This window comes from Sinohyriopsis cumingii, chromosome 4 (genome assembly GCF_028554795.1).
Source record: "Sinohyriopsis cumingii isolate HCF-2022 chromosome 4, ASM2855479v2, whole genome shotgun sequence".
Classification (NCBI taxonomy): Eukaryota; Metazoa; Mollusca; class Bivalvia; order Unionida; family Unionidae; genus Sinohyriopsis; species Sinohyriopsis cumingii.
Window position 1 is genome coordinate 111,636,353 of NC_142964.1, and position 26,200 is coordinate 111,662,552.

General features: G+C 34.0%; 1 protein-coding gene across 1 annotated transcript in view; it reads right to left on the reverse strand.

The window, feature by feature from the left end:
* Positions 1-26,200, reverse strand: part of LOC149801893 (furin-like protease kpc-1) — a 139,949-nt gene that overhangs the window by 30,313 nt on the left and 83,436 nt on the right. Inside the window, exons 15-19 of the mRNA XM_089956275.1 lie at positions 20,432-20,572; positions 18,324-18,420; positions 15,456-15,565; positions 14,802-14,902; positions 10,475-10,646 (exon numbers count right to left, since the gene is read on the reverse strand). Of these exons, the coding sequence (XP_089812401.1) occupies positions 10,475-10,646; positions 14,802-14,902; positions 15,456-15,565; positions 18,324-18,420; positions 20,432-20,572 (621 nt within the window). The remainder of the gene's footprint in view (positions 1-10,474; positions 10,647-14,801; positions 14,903-15,455; positions 15,566-18,323; positions 18,421-20,431; positions 20,573-26,200) is intronic.

Sequence of the window (26,200 nt, forward strand, 5' to 3'; positions counted from 1 at the left end):
GAATATTTTGCAATAGAGAAAATATTATTATTGATGGAACGAAATTAGGTACCGTGATAACTTATCTCGATGGAGAGTCAGCGCAGTATACTCATTTAAGATCATCGATGCTCGCTTATGTGAGTATTAATTTGTTGTCAATGATAAATAAATTTGCTGATATCGCGGTAAGGGTTGCAACGGATTCATTTTATATCGATAAAAAATATCAATACAGATTAGAAAATTTAATCGCTAATGGGGATTGGGGAACTTGGAGAATAAAAAATGAGGATATTCTAGATTATTGCGAAGATGCTGATGTAGAAGATTGCGATAAATTTCACAAAGACCAATACGATGAAGTATCAACGGCCGCATCTGCTTTTGATCCGATTTCACGAAACAAATTTGTTTATCTTAATGGTCCTGGTGGTAGCGGTAAAACAACAAGAGCAATAAACTTATTTTCAAATTCTGATATGATCGTGTTGACTCCAACACACAGATTAGCGCGAGAAATAAAACAACGTGGCGTTAATTCTTGTACTTATCACAGCTATTTCAAGTACAGCGGTGGATTGTGGGATCCAGCTCGAATGGGAAACAAATATATCAACAAGATTATAATATTTGATGAAATTTGCACAGTAAATTTAGTTGTGTTAAAATCATTCCTGAGTTGGCTAGAAGAAAAAAATACCGCAGTAATAATGTGCGGCGATCATGGACAACCGGATCCTATTGATGGTGAATCTCCACATGGATGGCTTAGAAACTTTGTAGATTATTATGAAGAGATTGATACCGATTATAGATCCAATGATAATTTACTGACTGAATTTAAAAAACTAATTCGATTGCAACCTAATAAAATTCAATGTGATGTGATGAGAAAAATAATCGATGAAACTTCGATGGATAATTTTCTAAATTTGTGGCGTCCAGATCATTTGATCGTTGCTAGTAGGAAAATTATTCGCGATGCTATTCAGAAAATATTATTTAAGCTTCACTGTGAGAAATTTCAAACATTGCAGGTTCCGTTGTGCTACAGGCCAGCTGATACTAGAAAACAAAATATTAATGTTACTTTGCCATGCGGAGAAGAAAAAATAATGGTTTTAAACGATATTATTTTCGTCGATATTAATCTTGTCAATGATGCGATAAGCGCAGAAAGATCGCCGTGGAAACTTGGATACGCAGCAACGATTCACTCGTCACAGGGATTGACAGTAGATAGCCAAGTTTGGATTGTCGATGATAGAATTTCCTGGTCAAATTTAGTTTATCTAGCTGTTTCTCGAGTAAGAAAATTATCTCAGTTAGGTAGAATTAGATTTCACATTAACGAAGATGGTGGTAATTGAGTATCCTTTGGTATTATTTGTAATTCTTCTTTGGTAAATCCTCGTTGTGGTGCCGATGAATCTAGAAAATAAATTGCTGGTCTTCCTGACGATCTTGTTACTGCCGATATTTTATGTGTTGTAACACTCCAATTTGGATCGGTTGCTCTTTTTCTGCCACCCTCGGCTTCTCCTTCTTTATATAAATATCTAACCGTGACACTACCTAACACCGGCGAAATTATTGAACTTCGCTTTAGTGGTATATTTGTTTTTGTAATTGCAATTGCGGGTTTCATTGATATTGTTCGTGTTACTTCGTTATTTAGTGCGTTAATCACGTGAGGTAATCTTGTTACCCAATCGTGAGATCGTTTATCTTGGATAAATTCGCGCGCGTACTGATATCCGAATAATCGTTCTGCAAGAGTTTTATTGAATCTCTCAACGATAGCTTGATTGTGATGAACACCTACAATACCGCGACGGATTTTAACATTATTCTTTTTCATCAGTGAAGTAACCGCGCCAAGAAATTCTCGACCTGGATCAACCTGGAGAAGCTTCGGCCATGTTAATGGAGATCGTGAATAAATTTCGCTAAACGCCTTAGCAATATCTGTTGCTGTTTTATTCGATAACGGTTCCGCTTCTTTGTACCTACTTGCAATATCAACAACCGTCAGAACATATTTGTATATAACTCCGTCAACGGTATCGTAAGGAAGAAACATTAAGTCGGCTTGATGAACTTCATTAGGGACGCTGACAGAGAAACTCGCATATGGTATTTTCTTAGGCGGAGGAAGATAAATTTGCCAAACAGCTTGCTTTGATAACCATGATGCAGCGGTGGAGTGTTTTACTTTTGCGGCCTTGGCAAGTTTGGCAATTGCTGATTTTCCTTTCCAAAATCCTCGCGGAGAATAATATATCTGCTCCATTATAATTTACCAGCACCGAGAACTAATTTACCTTTCATTGCTCCTTTTATCAACCAAGTTGCCAATTTTTCTTTGAATTTTTTATTAGGTACTGCGTCTATTGCGTGAATTAGCTTCACATCAGCGAGATGTCGTTGTTCTAAATCTCCACTGCGATATGCGAGATCGTGATAGTAGCATGCGTTATCAATAGCATTTACTGGTTCTTCACCAGGATTTGGTTGATTATTATTATTAAGTCTTATATCTAGCCTTGTACCAGGTCCGCAATAGTTGTATCCTGGCAGATGTTTCTCTCCGGGATATTTCGCCCAAGGCAATCCTGGCAGATTTGTTAAGGAGGCGGTAATATCTCCTCCGGTTCTTCTATCTTTTTTTTAACGAATCTATATTTACTTGTTCCACAAACCGCACATTCACCTCTGATTGCATTCCTGTTGTTGCGCGTGACAACTTCGATTGGATTTAGCGTGGCAGTTCGAGTGCGACACTTAACACAATATGAATCCATAATATTCTAATAACATGAATGTAATTGATTTTTCAGCCACGAAAAAACGCGAGCAAGTAAAACACGTCGATGCATTACCAAATTCGATAAGAATGATAATCATTGGCCCGTCGGGATCTGGAAAAACGCAGTTATTACTAAATTTGATAATGAGATGGCTAAAATGGGATAAATTATATTTGATTGCGCCGTCCGTAGATGATCAGCGATGTTATCAAGTACTAAAGGAATTTAGTGATAATACTGAGGATGGCACAATAGAATTTATAACGGATATCAATGAATCTCCATCAGTAGAAAATTTAGACGGCGATACTAATAATCTTGTTGTTTTCGATGATGTGATGCTGGATAAGCAAACTAATCCGGCTAGGATATTCTCGCGTGGCCGACACAAGAACACCGATGTGATTTACGTGACGCAGCGATATACGCAAATTCCGAAGGTTATTAGAGATAATTGTAATATTTTATCAGTTTTCAATGGCGTTGATACTCACACGCTGAGGAATATTCATCAAACTTGGTGCAATGGCGACATGGACATAAATAAGTTTAAAAATTTCTTTAGTCACGCTCAGGCAACTCCGCACGGTTTTGTCACGATTAATCTTCATGATCCGCGTAGTAGATATCGAGTCGGTCTTGATCAAATTTACTCATAAAATTGCAGCCCACCATAATTCAATTATGGCACAAACAAATTTTACAATACCCCCCCCCCAAAAAAAGCTGCCTTTTTTTTATGCCTGAAATTGCATCTTGGGTTGAAATTTTGCGGATTATTTTGCGTAGGAAGCGTTATTTTTGCTTTCTGAGGCTTCTACGGAGAAATGTTTGGTAGGAGGGTTAATTTAGTCTGTGCCAGGGGGTCTGTAGAACTTCCCTGCTGCTCCATTACTAATGGTACCTTTGTCATACCATTGTTTGAAGTGCAAGATCTGAATCCCCAAACTCCATGCAAAATTATGGGAAAGTCTCTGCTTTTATGAATTATACTTAAATGTATTTCAAGAGGATCTAACAATAGTGCTTATTTCAAATTAAATACATCAATTAATTTCTATCGTTTTGCGAGGTCTGGCAGGTAAATAATTAAACTTATTCAACAAATTTCATAATTTAAGATTCTATTTAACGTATGATGAGAAATACTAATTTTATCTGACAAAACCTGTCGAATGAAAAGTAGAATGAAATAATTCTGAAACATACTGAAAGATGCTTTGGTCCTTACACATGTCCTTTTTAGATGATGTTATGACATCATTTGCCAAGTCAAGATATAGCAGCATTGTTGCTTTAAGTTGTTAATATTATATATTTATAAAGAATACAAATCATTATGGCGAATAACAATCCTTTCAAGAACACTGGATCTAGCAAGGGATCACGTGTGTCAGGGATTGATTAAGATAAATGCAATAAACTGACAACAAACAGTGCAAAACTATTATCTAACTAGCCTGAGCACTTTCGACTCTTAATGAGTCTTTTTCAAAGGCAAATACAAAACATAGACAAGACAAACATATAACACAGAAAATGGTTATGTTTGCGAAACTTTACATAGATGTTTCTACAGGAATTAAACATTTCAACTTTATTATGTTTCAACTAGTTTATTTCAGCTTGTGGCTGATACTGGAAAATATTTGCATTGACCTAGAAATTGATGAGCCATAACGATACCTGTTATTTTATGTAAATTTATGTAAGTGCAAATTATATCCCGGATATTTCATTGTTATAGTAGTCATAGGCTATTAAGCAACTTTAGAGAATCATTTAAAAGAAAATGTGTTGGCTGCAAAAGATAATTTTATTAGTGCATGGTTTGTTTTTTCTAGTCTTCTTTGTTTAAACCGCTTGGTTTCAATGTTCTAAGGTGGCGTATCCAGTAAGATTCCTTTTCTTTCCTGGTTTGGGAACACCAGTTGGGGTTGCGAGCAATTGCAATAAGCATTATATCACTGAAAGTGTGGCCATGGGAGGAGACTGGGCTTCTGTACAGCTTCTTTGTCATCCAATCAGCTTGTGTAGCTTTTCCCAAACGAGGAAAGAAAAGGAAATATTTTCCAGTATCAGCAACTAGTTTTGCACTGTTCATTGTCAGTTTATTGCATATATATATATATATATATATATATATATATATATATATATATATATATATATATATATATATATATATATATATATATATTTATTTTCTCAGAAGGTGAGTCAACTGCAAACTGCAAAGACCCATGTCTGCCATCACATAATGCACAGGCAGGACTAGATCTATGCATTTTGTAAGGAGTAGTCAGTAGAACAAAGCTCCTGATCTGCCAGTACTTTATGCAAAAGCTGATCAGAGTCAATGTTGTCTGCAGTTGGACTTGACATATAAGCCACCAAATATGGTAGTTTGAATTTATAAATTTTAGTGGTCTTGTGAAAAAAAGACATTTTAATTGGTACTTAAATACACAGACCTGTTGTGGGTCCTTTAATCTCAACAAGTCATTTGACCTCAACAAGTTCTTTGACCTGAGAGAGTCATTTCACCAGTACAAGTTCTTTTCTCTCCACAGAAGACTCATTGCTTACTGGGTCTTTAAATTCACAGTGTGAAGCATAACCAAAAAATAAATGAAAATTAGTACCCCACAAAAATGTTTGTTCCCTACAAAACTGGAACTCCGGGAACAAATCTGAATTTGTAGTATCTGATTACTGATATATAACATATACAAGTATGTATCAACCACTTTTAGATGTAACACATACAAGTATGCATCAACCACTTGTAGATGTAAAACATACAAGTATGTATCAACGACTTGTAGATTTAATAAATGCAAGTATGTATCAACCACTTGTAGATGTAATACATATATGTATCAACCACTTGTAGACATAACACACACAAGTATCAACCACTGGTAGATGTAACACATACAAGTATGTATCAACCACTTGTAGATTTAATAAATACATGTATCAACCACTTGTAGATTTAATAAATACAAGTATGTATCAACCACTTGTAGATGTAATACATATATGTATCAACCACTTGTAGACATAACACATACAAGTATGCATCAACCACTTGTAGATGTAAAACATACAAGTATGTATCAACCACTTGTAGATTTAATAAATACAAGTATGTATCAACCACTTGTAGATGTAATACATGTATGTATCAACCACTTGTAGACATAACACATACAAGTATCAACCACTGGTAGATGTAACACATACAAGTATGTTTTAACCACTTGTAGATTTAATAAATACAAGTATGTATCAACCACTTGTAGATTTAATAAATACAAGTATGTATCAACCACTTGTAGATGTAATACATGTATGTATCAACCACTTGTAGACATAACACATACAAGTATCAACCACTGGTAGATGTAACACATACAAGTATGTATCAACCACTTGTAGATTTAATAAATACAAGTATGTATCAACCACTTGTAGATTTAATAAATACAAGTATGTATCAACCACTTGTAGACATAACACATATATGTATCAACCACTTGTAGATGTATCACATACAAGTAGTTATTAACCACTTGTTGATAAAACTCCCTCAAAATTATGGCCCCATCACCTTTTGAATCACCATAAGCAAGCCCCTGGGGTTGAAGGACAGAAATGTATCTAGAAGCCCTCTACATTTACAAATTAAATCTACTGTTATAAGAAAGCCCAAAATGCTAGCCACACTTGAGATACTGATAACCAAAACTTACATGTCTATCCAATACTCCAAAATGTTCAGAAGAGGAAAATCAGATAGTGAGTGTTACAATTGTGCAATTTAAATCAGATAAGAATGAAAGACGGTTTTAAAAGAAAGTGTTTTGTTTAAATTATTCAAGACCAAAATTGGCTGATAATTTATGAAAAATTATTACATAATACAAGAAATAATGATACCATAATTTCATGGCCATACTGAATACACACGCTAGCTGCACAAATATTAGATATAATTTTTCATTTTCAACAAGAAGGCAATGGTCTGAATATCAGTCCCATGAGCAAAGTATTACTGAGAAACATGAACCAAAATGTTTTTATGTGTGTGTGATTTGGATTTTTAACATAGCTTTAACGATTTTTCAGTCATATCACTACAATGTCTGCAGTGTGGCACTTTTTAGCACTGGAGCATCATGCCACAGACATGTAGCATCATGTCCCACTCAGTCGCATTATCCTGACACCAGACCAACCAGTCTAAGCATTGATCTCTTTTTGCTGAATGCCAAGTGAGGCAGCTGCTAGTTCCATTTTCCTAGGTCTTTGGTATGACTCAGATGGGGTTCAAACCCATGACCTCTGCATCCGAGGTGGACACTCTATCCAATCAGGCATTGTTTATTTGTATGACATATGGAATTACCATATTACAAGATAACTGTGAATTGGATCATTCTGGACAACTAGTTTCATACTAAGCTATGACCTATAATAGAATTCATGAACTTGTCATATAAAGGGATTTAAAATATCATACATTATGGATTTCTATGGATTTTATTACACATAGATGGATAAAATTCAAGTTGTCAATTTGTTTGTAACATATTCCACATTACAAATGTATTTACTTAACACTGGTTTTTTTTTTCTTTCTTTATTTTCCCTCTATCTCTACATATCCAGCCTAGCTGTTTATTTTTCCAAAATGCAACTACAACTCACCGACAAAAAGTCACCCGACAGATTTGATTAGCAAAGTACACATTGACTTATAGGCAGGTCATGGACTCAGCTTATTAAAGTCAAGTCATTTTTTAATAAAGTACATATGGTACCCTACAACTGTAATTTTTACACGTACCGCAGCCGCAGTTATGTTTCTTAACCATTGTAAATTGTATGCCATCTTTATCATTTTATGCATTAGCTGTTTTATTAGAGTATACATGTAATAAGACAAGATACAAAAGCAAAGGATCTCTACCTGACTTTAGTAAATCTATTTCCATTTTATGCCAAACAAATGAAAATAAAAGGAAATGGTGAATAATGTGACAAGTGCAAAATTAAAACACATTTCCATTTTATTCCAAACAGACGAAAATGAAAGGTTTGATCAAGTGTCTTATGACTGATAGATGTTGACCTTGAGTGAAAACATGAGGAGAAGTTGAAGAGGTACCATGCCTACTAGGTTTTGTAAACAGTAAGGACTGATTCCTTGCTCTGGATAGAGTTGATTCTGTATCAAGTGGGTACCAAGGCACTTTACTGGACTTAAGTGAAGAAGGTATTTTATCACACTATAATGGGAAAATTGTTCCATGAGAGTACCCGTGTTCTAATGACAGTATGGTATACTAGACAAGGAGATTCCCTTATATGATATGTGCTGACTCTATGCAATCTGAGTCGGATGGCACAATCCAATCATGACAGAACAGAAGCAGCTTATCCTTTATAATGTTGAAAAGTTCTTTATGCAGGGATGGGATATGGTAAATGTAAGCCATATAACTGGTCCTTAATTGCATCTTGTGAGACAGTATCGGAATTGGACTAGCAATCTGGCTTGCATCTGGGCAGGGAAATGGGAATGGCTGTTGTATGCTTGAGGCATCAGACCTGTTGGTACCAATTAAAAAAAAGTTCTCTAGTTCAGACAGTGAAGCTGGCACTGTGACTATTTGCATCTTTGTATCTCTCAACTTTTCCTTAGATCATGTGCCCAGTACTGAAACCTACTGTCTTTCCATGCATACAGTGCACATTTTACATGTATTTCCAAAGTGGCATCCCACACCTGCATTGCATTATGGTTATTGTCCAGGCCCATTTTGCATCTACACTGCTTGCACTTAGTCCTGTTCACATCTAGACTCCATAAATATTAATAGAGCAAGATAAACTATGAAGTGGACATTACTAGTGTACCTCATCGAAAATTACAAAAAAAAGCAAGGGCATTATCAATGACCAATACAGATCAAGTCACAGATGTGTTGCTTTATAACTATTGCAGTAGATGCCACTGGACTATACACTTCTTATACAAAACTTACCAGTATGTATCTGAACACAATCAGAATTTTATATGCAAGCAACCTTCCTTAGAATGTACTGAGTTGGATGCTGTGAAACAATTATAGTTTTCTATTGATAACAAATTACCCACACAACTTAAAAAGGTCTGTAATTAATGTTGCAGACTTTACAAAAATCAAGGACATATAGTAAAATGCTTGTACTGGTCACCATGCAGGTAACTAAAAGGTGCATAACATGTAAAATGGATGACAAAGTTATAATTATAAAACAGAGAGAAAAATAAAAAACTTTGTCTCAGAGAGAAATGAGCAAGAAACAGTTGGAAATATACATGAAGTACACTACCCTAAGATGAGAAACTCCTCCAACTTTCTCTGTGGTTGACTACAAGAAACTTGACACTGGTTTTGTGAGGTCAACAAAAGACAGCATGCTACCTAACACAACAGGAAGTAGTAACTGAGGTACAGACATGATTTGATGCCAATCCCAATATCTAAGGGGAGATTACTGACAGCCACCAAGGTGAGCAGACAACCTTTAGCATGCACAGCTAAAAATTTAACCTGGGAATGCTGGATTTGTAAGGTAGTGATTGCACTCCAAAGGTATTATGATCAGGTAATGTATTTGAAGAAAAAAAATGCAATACTTCATTTGCTGATAGTTGTATTTTTGCCATAATCTGAGAAATTTTGCAGGATCAGTAAAAATGTTACTATGGTGAAACTGTGGATCAGTGAAAACAAAGTCCTAATTTCAAGCCCTCTCAATAGTAAAAGTTGTACAGCTCATGTAGGAATTCAGAACTGACTATTTCAGTAATGGGTGTCTTTTATTTAGAATCTGATTACACATACCTTTAAACGGCAATTATTCACTCTATTTGGATCTTCATACATCCATATTCCTTTGGAGGGTCATTATTTACACAACCCAAAAAGTGCATATGGCAAAATCAATGTTAAATTACATGGATATTTATGGACAAGTCAACCTAACCACGTGATCCATTACAAACTGGATTTAATGTCATGTGCTATGAAGTTACAATTAAAGCAGTGAATGCTGAAAATAACTTTATGCTTCCCTGTTTTTGCAATGACCGTTCCAACAGCCTCTTTTCTTGACACAATCTGGTGCATAGCTACCATTGTAAACTTCCATATTGATCAATAATTTTCATGTAAAAGCCTTTAGATGAAATTTAAGGTGCAGGGTATTCAACAATCAGGACTGAACAGACTTTGGTAAAACTATTTTAGTATTAGGTTTTTGATCAACAATTAATATTTAATTTTAATAAATGTGCATAAATTACCAGGTATGCATAAGATGATCAAAAGTCACTATAAATACAATCTACCTTAAACCTGTTAAATATCTAATCAAATATAATAATAAACTTACCACTCACTATAAATACAATCTACCTTAAACCTGTTAAATATCTGATCAAATATAATAATAAACTTACCACTCACTATAAATACAATATACCTTAAACCTGTTAAATATCTAATCAAATACAAGAATCATAAATGATACTCTCGTTTCAGTGTGGTGTTAATTTCTGATACAACCAATCCTAAGCAATTTGTAAAGCTTGACAAGAAGGTGATGTACAAAGTTTGTTCTACCTTCTTCTAGACAATGACAACAGCTGTGCTCAGATGGATTTTCAATCTGACTGCAGCACCGCATGCATGTACGCATCATGTTGTTGTAGCCATCTGGAGGGAAACAGGAAAGACAGTCAGACGAACTTGGACCTATACAGGATTTACAGGATACACTACATGACTTGCAGGACTGAAAAAAGAATGAAAAAATGCCATACTACAACTCTTCATTAAAAAATATAAGTGCATCTACCCATCTATTATATATAATACTAACTCTGTAGCCACCTATTATCTGTAACACTAACTCTGTAGCCGCCTTAAATCTCACATTATTAAAAGGCATTTCATTTTGAGTAAGTGGTACATACCATGGTACTTTTTCACTGTAATGGTAATTTAGATCAGTATGGAATGTATGGAAATTCCAAAGAAATTTTGATCCAAATTTCTGGATATTAAAAACATACTTTCATTTCTCATAACAATATAATTTCAAAATTACTAATGTTTTTTCAAATGTGTCATATTTGTCACAAATTATTTTCTCAGACACAAATATGAATATATTTATGAGCCTTTACTCATATGTTTGACACATGTTATGCATGCCAACATGACGATATTCAGGCCAAATCTAACTTTTGGAAAATTTCTGATTAAATAAAAAGAAAAGAAAAATGTCATTTTGTTTTTTACTTATTTACTATCATATGGTAATGCGTTAAGCACATGTATTCCTTTGTAAGATCGATAATCATTATAAAAGCTTCTGGAGAGCAAATGTTTTCTGTCTGAATCTTACATAATTTCTGCAGTCCACTAAATACTTTTGTTGAGCAAGTGTTTTATGTGTACTGGCCATCTGTGATAAACATCTTGCCACATGTTAGCTTCCCACTCAGTTTTTCTGCTTACTGTATCAACAGTGTAGCTAGTAAATTGTGCATTTCAATGTCAACACTTCCTATTTGTATCCACAACCTCCTTAATGTCAGTACAATATCTTTCACAGAATGACAGCTATAGTGTAAACCTAATCATCCCACTTTTCTTACCAGTTTTTAGATGACAGCTTGCACAACAACATACACATCACAAAATTCATCAACTATAAGGTAATGACTATTTAATTGGTGGAGGGTCTACAATTTTCTTTCTAGCCAAAATACTTTTAACTCAACATTGATATAATGTTTTTTTTTTTGTTGTTGTTGCTATAAATCAGATAAAGATATTTTTTCCAGCTTTTAGAGAGCCTGAGATTTTAAAAAAATTCTAGGCCCCTGCCAAAGAAAATTAAATTGTTGATCTCTAAATATAACTGCAGTATACCATGGTATGTATTGTTGCATGGTAAGAAAAACTGTGGTACAAAATATTTTGTTGTAGCCAACTCTATTCAAAATCCTGCATCCCAATTTTGTTGGCAAGCAAAGGCAAGGAATTAGTGGTCTAAGTTATCAGTCTGTATTGACATACATTACATGTACTCCCAGTCTGTACTGACATACATAACATGTACTCCCAGTCTGTATTGACATACATAACATGTACTCCCAGTCTGTATTGACATACATAACATGTACTCCCAGTCTGTATTGACATACATTACATGTACTCCCAGTCTGTACTGACATACATAACATGTACTCCCAGTCTGTATTGACATACATTACATGTACTCCCAGTCTGTACTGACATACATAACATGTACTCCCAGTCTGTATTGACATACATAACATGTACTCCCAGTCTGTATTGACATACATTACATGTACTCCCAGTCTGTCCTGACATACATAACATGTACTCCCAGTCTGTATTGACATACATTACATGTACTCCCAGTCTGTATTGACATACATAACATGTACTCCCAGTCTGTACTGACATACATAACATGTACTCCCAGTCTGTACTGACATACATAACATGTACTCCCAGTCTGTATTGACATACATAACATGTACTCCCAGTCTGTATTGACATACATTACATGTACTCTCAGTCTGTACTGACATACATAACATGTACTCCCAGTCTGTATTGACATACATTACATGTACTCCCAGTCTGTATTGACATACATAACATGTACTCCCAGTCTGTACTAACATACATAACATGTACTCCCAGTCTGTATTGACATATATAACATGTACTCCCAGTCTGTATTGACATACATAAAATGTACTCCCAGTCTGTATTGAAATACATAACATGTACTCCCAGTCTGTACTGACATACATAACATGTACTCCCAGTCTGTATTGACATACATAACATGTACTCCCAGTCTGTATTGACATATATAACATGTACTCCCAGTCTGTATTGACATATATAACATGTGCTCCCAGTCTGTATTGACATACATAACATGTACTCCCAGTCTGTATTGACATACATAACATGTACTCCCAGTCTGTACTGACATACATAACATGTACTCCCAGTCTGTACTGACATACATAACATGTACTACCAGTCTGTACTGACATACATAACATGTACTCCCAGACTGTATTGACATACATAACATGTACTCCCAGTCTGTATTGACATACATAACATGTACTCCCAGTCTGTATTGACATACATAACACGTACTCCCAGTCTGTACTGACATACATAACATTTACTCCCAGTCTGTATTGACATACATAACATGCACTCCCAGTCTGTACTGACATACATAACATGTACTCCCAGTCTGTATTGACATACATAACATGTACTCCCAGTCTGTATTGACATACATTACATGTACTCTCAGTCTGTACTGACATACATAACATGTACTCCCAGTCTGTATTGACATACATTACATGTACTCCCAGTCTGTATTGACATACATAACATGTACTCCCAGTCTGTACTAACATACATAACATGTACTCCCAGTCTGTATTGACATATATAACATGTACTCCCAGTCTGTATTGACATACATAAAATGTACTCCCAGTCTGTATTGAAATACATAACATGTACTCCCAGTCTGTACTGACATACATAACATGTACTCCCAGTCTGTATTGACATACATAACATGTACTCCCAGTCTGTATTGACATATATAACATGTACTCCCAGTCTGTATTGACATACATAACATGTACTCCCAGTCTGTATTGACATACATAAACTGTACTCCCAGTCTGTACTGACATACATAACATGTACTCCCAGTCTGTACTGACATACATAACATGTACTACCAGTCTGTACTGACATACATAACATGTACTCCCAGACTGTATTGACATACATAACATGTACTCCCAGTCTGTATTGACATACATAACACGTACTCCCAGTCTGTACTGACATACATAACATGTACTCCCAGTCTGTATTGACATACATAACATGCACTCCCAGTCTGTACTGACATACATAACATGTACTCCCAGTCTGTACTGACATACATAACATGTACTCCCAGACTGTATTGACATACATAACATGTACTCCCAGTCTGTATTGACATACATAACATGTACTCCCAGTCTGTATTGACATACATAACATGTACTCCCAGTCTGTATTGACATACATAACATGTACTCCCAGTCTGTACTGACATGCATAACATGTACTCCCAGACTGTATTGACATGCATAACATGTACTCCCAGTCTGTACTGACATACATAACATGTACTCCCAGTCTGTACTGACATACATAACATGTACTCCCAGTCTGTACTGACATACATAACATGTACTCCCAGTCTGTATTGACATACATAACATCTACTCCCAGTCTGTACTGACATACATAACATGTACTCCCAGTCTGTACTGACATACATAACATGTACTCCCAGTCTGTACTGACATACATAACATGTACTCCCAGTCTGTATTGACATACATAACATGTACTCCCAGTCTGTACTGACATACATAACATGTACTCCCCGTCTGTATTGACATATTTTACATGTACTCCCAGTCTGTATTGATATACATAACATGTACTCCCAGTCTGTGTTGACATACTTGACATGTACTCCTAGAACGTATTGACATATAAAACATGTACTCCCAGCGTGTATTGACATACATAACAAGTACTCCCAAATGTGAAGAACACAGATCTGGATCTACTGCTGTATTAAATATGGGCTGTTCATAGTCTATGTTGTTTGATGAAAATCAACAAAAGAACACACAGTATAGAGTGTGATATGTCCGTACATTATGCAATGACAAATCCAAGTTAATACTGTCTGCAGTTGGCTACATATTAAATGAGAATATCTGACCATTTTAATGCAATACATCTCATTAACAAAAAGAAAGTAAATGTCAGAAAAACATTAGACTGAGCTTACCATGGAAGACCACTGAAAATACTGCCCCTCAGGACAGTTTGAAATCTGTATACACACTCCAGTCACATACTTGAACCCTTCAGGGCATAGGGCACAATCAGCTGCAAAAAAAAATTTTGTTTTTCTGACAACCCATATTATTTACTATATTTTTCAAACTGAATTTTTTTAGTCCTGATTGAATGAATAACTACAATTGTTCAAAGCAGAGCTTTTCAGCCGTCCCAAGATATGATGACATTTAACTAGAAAAAAAACGAAAAAACTGATAGTGTTCTCATCAGCATTGGCCACAGCTTAAAAACATTCAATTTACAAATTTTAAGAATAAACTACCTACTTTTACAAGCAAAGAGTTGTTTTGCTACATTATTGCAATCACCCAACCTTGCACTATGGAATTTGAGCAAACCACTTCAAAAGATAAAAAAAAATTGACTGCTTTTGGACTTCATATAGATTCACAATTCTGAATCAATCATATTCAAATGACTCCCTTCTGTAAGCTCTGAATACCTATGCAAATGCTAATTTGATTTTATTCTGATGTACTGTTTAGTTTGTAAAAAAGTTGGTGTTGTTCATAAATGCCAGAAATATTACCTTTTCAACACTGCCTTAATGCCAGGTGAGCTAACCAGTGCTGCTACTTACCTCCTGAGCAATGCTGACACTGCTGGACCACCAAGTTATTACTGTAATTCACATGGAATGGGAGATAACCATTCCCACATGTAGACACACAGACACCATCCCTCAGATAGCTGGAAGAAACAATATTAAGAAAATGATGACAATTACAGGTGCTGATTAAACTAAAGGTTATAATGACTGAATGTAGATAACCCTTTCAATCTATACATTTTTCAATGAAAAGTATATTGGTGTTCTTGATGACAAACATGGGTTGTTGAAACGAAGTAAAATGGAGTTGTGGTGTAATTGTTTTTGTTACTTTTTGTATCTCTCACCTTACATGTGTGACTACTGTCAGGCATGAGTGGGTTTGTTAACAGTTGTCAGAGTATTAGAACAAAAATACATAAATTTACTGACACATGGCAAGATTAATATGAACTAAAATACATGTATTTACTGCCAAATGGCAAGATTAATATGAAAAGAAATACATAAATTTACTGACACACAGTAAGATTAATATGAACAGATATACATGTATTTACTGACACATGGCAAGATTAATATGAACAGATATGTATGTATTTACTGACACATGGCAAGATTAATATGAACAGAAATACATGAATTTACTGACACATGGCAAGATTAATATGAACAGATAGATATACATGAAGTTACTGACACATGGCAAGATTAATATGGAATGAAATATATGTATTTACTGACACATGGCAAGATTAATATGAACTGAAATATATGTATTTACTGACACATGGTAAGATTAATATGAACAGATATACAAGAAGTTACTGACACATGACAAAATTAATAAAAACAGAAATGCAGGTATTACTGACACATGGCAAGATTAATACAATGTATATTAAACTTCTTGTATAAAAGCCAAGTTAATTATTTTTAAGCACATAATGACGCACACAAAGATATACAAAGACATACAGAAGGACAGTGGTCTTCACAATCTTTCACTTACAAAACATGTACAACTGAAGCTGTCAGAACATGCACACGCATGCAAACATACACAAAAGTACATAAACCAGTATTCAAACACATAATTCCTACACACATACACTAAGAGAGAGAGAAATAACTATACAATTGCAGACAAGTCAAGTTTGTGCTATTAGGAGAAAACACATATAAGCACTTATATATATATATATATATATATATATATATATATATATATATACAAAGAAACGGAAGTAAATATATTGACCATCCCTGGCATGCAAGTTAAATACACACATAAGCACAAACATATATAGAAACAGATGTAAAAATATTGACCATCCCTGGCATGCAAGTTAAATACACACATAAGCACAAACATATATAGAAACAGATGTAAAAATATTGACCATTCCTGGCATGCAAGTTAAATACACATATAAGCACAAACATATATAGAAACAGAAGTAAAAATATTGACCATCCCTGGCATGCAAGTTAAATACACACATAAGCACAAACATATATAGAAACAGATGTAAAAATATTGACCATCCCTGGCATGCAAGTTAAATACACACATAAGCACAAACATATATAGAAACAGATGTAAAAATATTGACCATCCCTGGCATGCAAGTTAAATACACGCATAAGCACAAACATATATAGAAACAGAAGTAAAAATATTGACCATCCCTGGCATGCAAGTTAAATACACACATAAGCACAAACATATATAGAAACAGATGTAAAAATATTGACCATCCCTGGCATGCAAGTTAAATACACATATAAGCACAAACATATATAGAAACAGAAGTAAAAATATTGACCATCCCTGGCATGTAAGTTAAATACACACATAAGCACAAACATATATAGAAACAGATGTAAAAATATTGACCATCCCTGGCATGCAAGTTAAATACACACATAAGCACAAACATATATAGAAACAGATGTAAAAATATTGACCATCCCTGGCATGCAAGTTAAATACACGCATAAGCACAAACATATATAGAAACAGAAGTAAAAATATTGACCATCACTGGCATGCAAGTTAAATACACACATAAGCACAAACATATATAGAAACAGATGTAAAAATATTGACCATTACTGGCATGCAAGTTAAATACACACATAAGCACAAACATATATAGAAACAGAAGTAAAAATATTGACCATCACTGGCATGCAAGTTAAATACACATATAAGCACATAAACACACACATATATAGAAACATATGTAAAAATATTGACCATTCCTGGCATGCACGTTAAATACACACATAAGCACAAACATATATAGAAACAGAAGTAAAAATATTGACCACCCCTGGCATGCATGTTAAATAAGAATTATAACAGCATGCACCATACAAACAGATACATACATGTACAATGGCAAACACAGTGAAAGACAGAAACTATAGTAAACTTTCACTGGCAATAAATACACAGACCCATAAAAGACAGAAGCCATACTAAATTTTCGATGGCAAAAAACACACAGATACATAACAGTACAAAGGCAAACACAATAAAAGACAGAAACCATACTAAACTTTCACTGGCAAAAAACACAGACTGATAACAGTACAAAGGTAAACACAATAAAAGAAACCATACATACACTGTGCTCACCATCCATGGCACAAAATCTACAGCATCAGAGCTTATACAGACACACACACAGGAACAACACATATACCAAAAATGACAGATATCATATAAGAATCCCAAATAACACAGAATTGAAGAGGCATGATAGCAAAACACACACACACAAACACAAAAGACATTACAAAGACCTTCACTTGGAATAGGTGGTGCTGAATGAGTTCTGATGCTCACACAAACACACACACACACACACACACACACAGTATGCTCACCTTCCTCTAGCACAACAGCTACAGTTGGTATCATCAGAACAACTTAGACAATTGACAGGACAACTGTTGCACCGGCCATCAGCTGTTTTGTACATGCCTACAAATGTCAACAGTATCAACACTGTGCTCTATTTGACCATAAAGAGAAAACAATGTTACAAGTCATGTGGATAAGTCTATTTAGTTGGTCTGGTTATGCATTCATTTTGCCAGGTTTTACATTTTAAAGGAAAGTCTGTGTATATTTTTGCATACCCACATGTGGAAAAATAAAAAATAAATGACTTAATTTTGACAAATGCTTAGGGAAATTATGTTTTATGCACAAGCAAAAAGAAAACAAAACGAATATACTCTACATCTTAAAAGAACATGGTACACTTGTCCACTTCACATATTTTGAAACAATGTTTTGGTTAGATAGTACATAAACCATATCTCTCAATTGGGAGAATCAGGCTAACAAAACGAAGAAGAAAAAGTGCTTTCTATTATGCAAAGTCACTACTATGTTACTAATTTTGTCTGATTAAACATTTGATATTTTTGACTCATTAAATAATTATATCCTTGATCAATCAAATTGATGATATCTTTAATTTTTTAAAAAAGAAAATATGAATAATGGTGAAACTAATATCTTTGGTTAAACACATGATATCCTTGACTGATTTAACAGATGTCATCTAGACTGATTAAAAAGATGTTTCTGATTAAACACAGTATCCTTGACAGAGTAAACAAATATATTTATTGATTAAACATGATATCCCTGACTGATGAAACTGATAACCTTAATTGATGAAAGTGATATCCTTAAATTATGAAACAAATGATATCCTTGATTTATCCAACTGCTACCTTTGATTAAAAAGATGATATCCTCGAGTTTTTAAACATATATACTTGATTAAACATCTTTGACTGGCTAAAATGATGATATTCTTGATTAATTAAACAGAATATACCAAATGATTAAACAGATAATATCCTTGACTGATTAAATAGATGATATCTCTGACTGATGACACAGATTATATCCTTGATTGATTACATAGATATCTGAAACAATGGACAGATGATATGCTTGATTGATTAAACATTATGATATCCTTTAGCCATTACAACAGATAATATCCCTGACTGACTGAACAGATGTTATCCTTGATTGATTAAACATATGATATCCTTGACTGCTTAAACAGATATCCTTGATTGATTAAACAGATGATATCCTTGATTGATTAAACATATGATATCCTTGATTGCTTAAACAGATGATATCCTTGATTGATTAAACATATATCCTTGATTGCTTAAACAGATATCCTTGATTGCTTAAACAGATGATATCCTTGATTGATTAAACATATGATATCCATGATTGCTTAAACAGATGATGTCCTTGATTGCTTAAACAGATGATATCCATGATTGCTTAAACAGATATCCTTGATTGATTAAACAGATAATATCCTTGATTGATTAAACAAATACACTATCCTGATTTGATTATAACAGATGCTAGAGCTACACAGTGCCAAGGGTAAAAGAAAACAGTCCAAGCACTTAAACACTAATTTCAAACTTAAATGAACTTTATTTTCTTTAAGTGACCAATCCTGAACCATAGAAAGATAAAGTCACTGTAAGATACTATAGATTTCAAGCATATATTCCTTTAAACAGGCAAAACACAAAATCAAATGCAAGCAGATCCATAACAACTCCCTACTCAACATTAGGACAGAATGCATAGAAATTATTTTAACTTGATATCTTGGAACAAAATCTGGTCATGGATGATTTTGTTTTTAAAAATGGAGGGAATAATGAAACAAAAGGAGTGCCAATATGATTATTCTTCAAGTTAAGATCCTGCAAGAGTACATGGATTCCACAAATTACCAACTCTCAATTGCCAACCAAACAAATGTCACTCTCCAAATTTTGAAACAAAACTTCGAGAAACAAAAACGTAACATTGTTGTAATTACTGTCAGCACAGTCGTTGAAATGATCATCCCTACTAGAAGTTAGCTACCTATGACTTCTCATCTGTTAACACTGGTAAAGAATGAGACCAGCTGAGATACAAATTAACTTACTGACTGGACAAGTTTCCTGTGGCAGACGACATCTGCCATCTTGCAGCTGGAAGCCTAATGGGCACTGACTGCATTTTTCTGGACTGCCTTCACAGGCTTTACATGCCCCTTTGCACAGCAGGCATTGGCCCTTCACATTATCTAGTATAATAAAATTATGTACAAATAAAACAAAAAGGATTCTAAAAAAATCTACAGAATACTGCTGACAATCATTATAATTATACTAAGATCTGAGACAGTTTACTGCACAAAAAATACCAAAACTGCACTGCAAAACAAGATTCTTGTGTTGGACATTACCAATTCATTCTACATTTTTGGATAAACCATTGCTGCATTACAGATCTCTTTTGAGAACAAATTTTCAGAAAGTAATGTCTAAAGTATTCATCTGTTTCAAAACAATGTAATGTGATTCAATATCACACAAAATTATAAAAAGTTTCTTTTTCAACTTTAATTTTTCATGTACAACCTCTTGGCATGTTTTACAACTTTTCATTAATGGTACAAACTACGAGCTGTTCATCTACTTTTACAAGATGTGACAAAGTCTACAACACATAATCAGATATACCAGCGACTGTGACATGTCATAGAGCAAAATATAATGTGCAGGATTGGATAAGTAGCTACAAGCATTCTGGGCATCATCAAAATCAGAGTTCCGTGCAAAAAGCAAATTAAGCAAAAGGTAGCATGCACACATGCTTAAATCTTGCTTTTAATAAGCTTTAAACTACTGTTTTACTGCATTAATAAAAAAAATGAAACAACTGATATATAGTCAGTGGAGAACTTCCATATGTGAATCTTGTTTTGATCTATTTTGATCTATACATATAAAAATGGCAGGCCCCTTCATGGGAGCAAACTATGTATCCTGTATCTCTCTCTCTCTCTCTCTCTCTCTCTCTATATATATATATATATACACACACACAGACACACACACTCTCACTACAATGTTATGCATTGGAGCCACGGAGAATAGTACCTTATAGCGAAGTATACGAGACATATAAATTTACTAGTACATAATGAAATGCAATCCAGGGCCATACTTGTCTTATAACAAAAACATTACAATAAAGGGTATTGTATTGAGATGTAGTGTTTTTATTGCTATAGGGTTTAAAGCCATTTTTCAGCACAAGATAGGCTATTCATTTAAATACTGATTAAATAGAGAATGTGGATATCTGTTCTTGTTATTTTCTTATTTTGTAAACAATAACTAATAACTAGAGATTCATCAATGGATTTAAGAATACAGAAGAAATGGCCTCCTGTTGATCCATAATTGTATGCATCTCATATGCCATGGGCAAAATCACAATATGACATTATGTACAGTACTGGTATTCAACATGCCAACACTTCAAAAACCATGTGTGTGCGTGTGTGTGTGTGTGTGTGTGTGTGTAGTTATGTCTGTAGGCATGTATGTATGCATACGTGTGTGTGCATGTCCACTGTCTCAAAACTAAATCTTATATAATTAAAAAAATCAATACATGCATATCAGAGGGTATTGTATCCAAGCATACATGCACTGTACTAATAGACCAGTACATTATTAATTAACAACTATTTGGAACAAGCTGATAAGAGTGTCTCTCAGGCAGGATTTACAGAGTCAGGTCAAATGGAATTTTAAAATTTATCTTTAAGTTTACCTGGATAATTTGGTATTAAAAATATTAATATTCAAGCAGATACATACCATGTTTGAAACGACTAAGTGTGACTCAAGTGGAAGTTTACCAACAGTTCAAATGTATTGAACCTTATTACATCTAACTTTTCACGTTTTCTTCCAGGAAGGCTGCTGCAGTTTAGACTTAAGGTAACAAATTCAATACACCCAAAAATTACCATATATACTCATTCAAGTAAAATCCAACTGTAACTAACACTTATTTACCCATAATGCACCAGCAAGTTGGGGTCTATGTTGTTTAAACTACTGATTACAAACAGCAAAGATTCATATCCAATGGTGCATAAAGCAATAACATATCTTGGTCTGATAGTCTGATATCTTTTATACTGGTTTTCATTGTATTGTACTTCTCATGCATAAATTGGGAGATTGGAAGTGGTGAATTGATAGGGAAAAGGGGTACAAGGAAAAGGCGGTAATTCCTGGGTCTATCAATGCATAAAGTCGTACACAAATTTAGGTCTTGTTTAAGTTACATATGGTTCAACTAATGGGGTGAAAACATTCTTTCCTTACCTGAGAGACATGATGAGAACCCCCAAATCTAAGCACTTGGCATGTTCAGAAAACAACGCGTTTTGGACTCGGATAATGAAGATCTCTTTTTACTTACTATTTGTAAGATACTCAACAATTCTCTTACTTTCAAACTGTAGCCATATTGTTCGAAAGGGAATCAATACGTATGTATTACAATTTAATCACATCCGCCAATAAAGGTTGAATGACACCAATTAAAAATAACTTCTAAAAAGGTAAAGAATTGCACATCAATTAAGATAAACCCTTCCAAATAAAGAATCAAAAAGCAGCCAAATATATGGTGATGGAAAATAAGCACTCTAATTACTCATGTTTAACATGCACCTAACTGTGAACAGCTTACACCCAGATCTGTTGTCAAATAGTGTGTCAGCAGATTCCTGTCCGTATTCAATTTAAGTCATAATATAAATAACGAAAATGCTGATGGTTATGATTGTTCAAGTGTTACAAATTTACCTAAGATCAAATTAAAGAACATAATTCCAGAGATACTGCAATTCTTGGCCTGGGCTGTCATGTTAAGCAATCATGTGCTAAAAATGGCATTAAACATTATAATGAAAGTTACTGTAGCCTTAAACAATACCAACCTACTATCATTAACAGACTGTTCTAAAACAATCTTTATAACATTATTCTAAATTTTCTTTTCTTTATATGTTACTAAATAACTTATATTAACATCTGAAATATTATTTGTGGTGATTACCTTTCAAAAGCATTTTCTACTATTGTTTCAAACATTACCACCAGTAAAATATTCATGGGAGATAACTACTAGTTTAAGCTATAGCCATCTAAATATGAGTTGCCATTCATGACATAAAAATTACTTGAAAACTATTGGATCTATACTTTGTTACTAATTTTAGCAGGACCAAAGAGTTTGTTACTATTATTAGCAATACAAGCTATATTTTGTAAAACAGAATTGATACTATGCCATAGACATAGAAGGACTGAAATCTCTCAAAGCCCTGATCTACAAATACATTCTGCAAAGTCAGATCTGGGTATTTGTTGCTTACAGCAGTTAGGTACATGCTATAAAAGCTCAGGTCACAGTATTTTTCACAGCTTAATCTAGTATTATTTGACCAAAAAGCAAGGATAAAGGTCAAGCAGATGGTCACTCTAGTGATGACATATGAAACACAGGATTAAACAGAAAACCACTCTGGTTAGCTCATTTTTTTTTCCACATTAAAAGCACTGCTTAGGCAAGCAAGTAAATAAATTTTCAATAATTAGTCTTAAATTATGTAAAATATACATCATCACACTACAGTTCCATGTACATCCTTAATGGCTGCTATGATTTTGTGATCAAACAGCAAGTCTAACTAAAATCAAATAGCAAGGAAGCTCCTGAAAATTATTTCCCAACTACAAATAAGGCTATTCCAAAATTGTTTCTATATTCATATAATTATGAAAGATAAAATCCAGACAACTTTACAATTTGATTCCATGGTTTCTATGTTGATTATATAGTTGTCACATTACTATAATCCTATAAAAGTTTTAGTTTGGAAAGGCATTCAGACAAAACAGTCAAACACCTGTCAAGATACAAACACAATCTGCTCTACTTGAAGACCACAGTTACACTTTTAATTATCACAGAAATACAGCACATTTTAGTCCGTTCAAATGTTCATAATGCCAGCATTATATCCTGGAAATTTAATATCAACTAAATTTCATTAATTTTTGATCAAATGTTGAGTTTTAAGCTTGAAATATTGCAAGACCTTAGAGTTAATTACAGACATGTATAAAATCCACCAATATATGATGCTGAATTGGCACTGAATTTCTTAGCGCTAAATAAAAACCCAGTGTATTAGACTCTCACATTTACATTTATCAAAATACAGATATAGATATAATATACCAGGCAGGAGGAAGTACTTATTATAACAACAGACAGGTAGTTATCAGTGTAAGTTCTTCATAATTATTTTAATTGAGATCATTATAAGTAATCTAATTTCAAAATAATAAAGTTGGTTAACATAATGTTTGCCAAAATGAATGAGCAGCAGGATATAAACAATGTAAATACCATCTGTCAGTTTAAGGGTCAATTTGATACTGTATTCAACATAATCATCACATGTACTCAAGTAAGTGCACACCCTCTTTTATTTTCAAAACTTACAAAACCATTCCTTAGTGAGCACACATTTTGCTATCTTGGCATGAGCCACAAATGGAAGTAGCTGTTACAACCTATCTAGAACACAAGATTTTCTTAGCACTTACCCCTGTTCATGATGAATGTCTAATTATCACTTAACTTTATGGCTTAAATCAGTCTCAAAAATAAAATTAACGTAAGCTTTATTTAGCACAACCATTGTGGGAGAAATAAATAACTTCCGAATGGGAGAGTTCCCAACACAAAGGGAGCTAACTCTTATATCATGAACATACATATGATGGGGAAATTGTTTATGACTGTCACTGTGCACTTACTATGATGAACTCCAACATCATGAAATTAATAATAATTCTTCAGAACAAAGTACAGGTATTAAGTCAAATATTGTATATCACATTTGTATACATTTATGACAAACTTTAGTAATGAGCAAACGTCTATGACTCAAGAAAGCTAAGTATAATTATTTAATGTTTTTCTAGTATTCATTAGGTTTGCCAAATGTGTAATAAAATGTTTCAATTGAAAAATCTAAAAACAAAACAAAATATTGTTCACTCAATATAAATGCTTTTAAATGTATATCAAGATGAAACAAGAGCCCCTTGAAGACACAGCTGTCTACTGGTTGAAAAGAATTTCCAGGAATTCAAGATAAGACTAATGTATCCTTCTTACTACAGAGTACTGAAACAATTTTTAATTTTCTTTTGCATTAGCAAGATTTCAAACTGACTGCTGTGATGGACATACTAAATGTCAACCTGGCACCATTTTCATTTAGGACAACAAGTCATCATAAGAAGTCTTCTCCTAGAAACCATGTCTTAATATGACTTTCAGTTTTAGAGAAGCAATAATAACAATTATTTTCAAGATGGAAGCCATGGTGGCCATATTTGATATCAGATTGGTACCATTTCTATTTAGTACTAACTGGACATCATAAAAAGCATTTTGGTGAAAGCAGAATGTTGACAAACCAACAATGCCGAAGCAGTGATAACGAGATTTTCAAGATAGCTATTATAATCTGGATTGGCATCATTTTCATTTATTTCCTACTAGACATCATAAAAAATATTTTCATGAAAGCGCCATGCTTACTGATGAAGAAAAAATAGTGAAAACAAGATTTTCAAGATGGTCACTGTCACAGACAGACTGACTGTCTGAATGGCACCATTAGGAACAGTCAGATATCATAAGAAGCTGTTTAGCAAAAACCTCATGTTGATATGACCATCCATTCAGGATGAGTAGTGATAGCAATATTTGAAAAATGGACACCGTGGACCAACTAGATATGAAAGCACCATTTTCACTT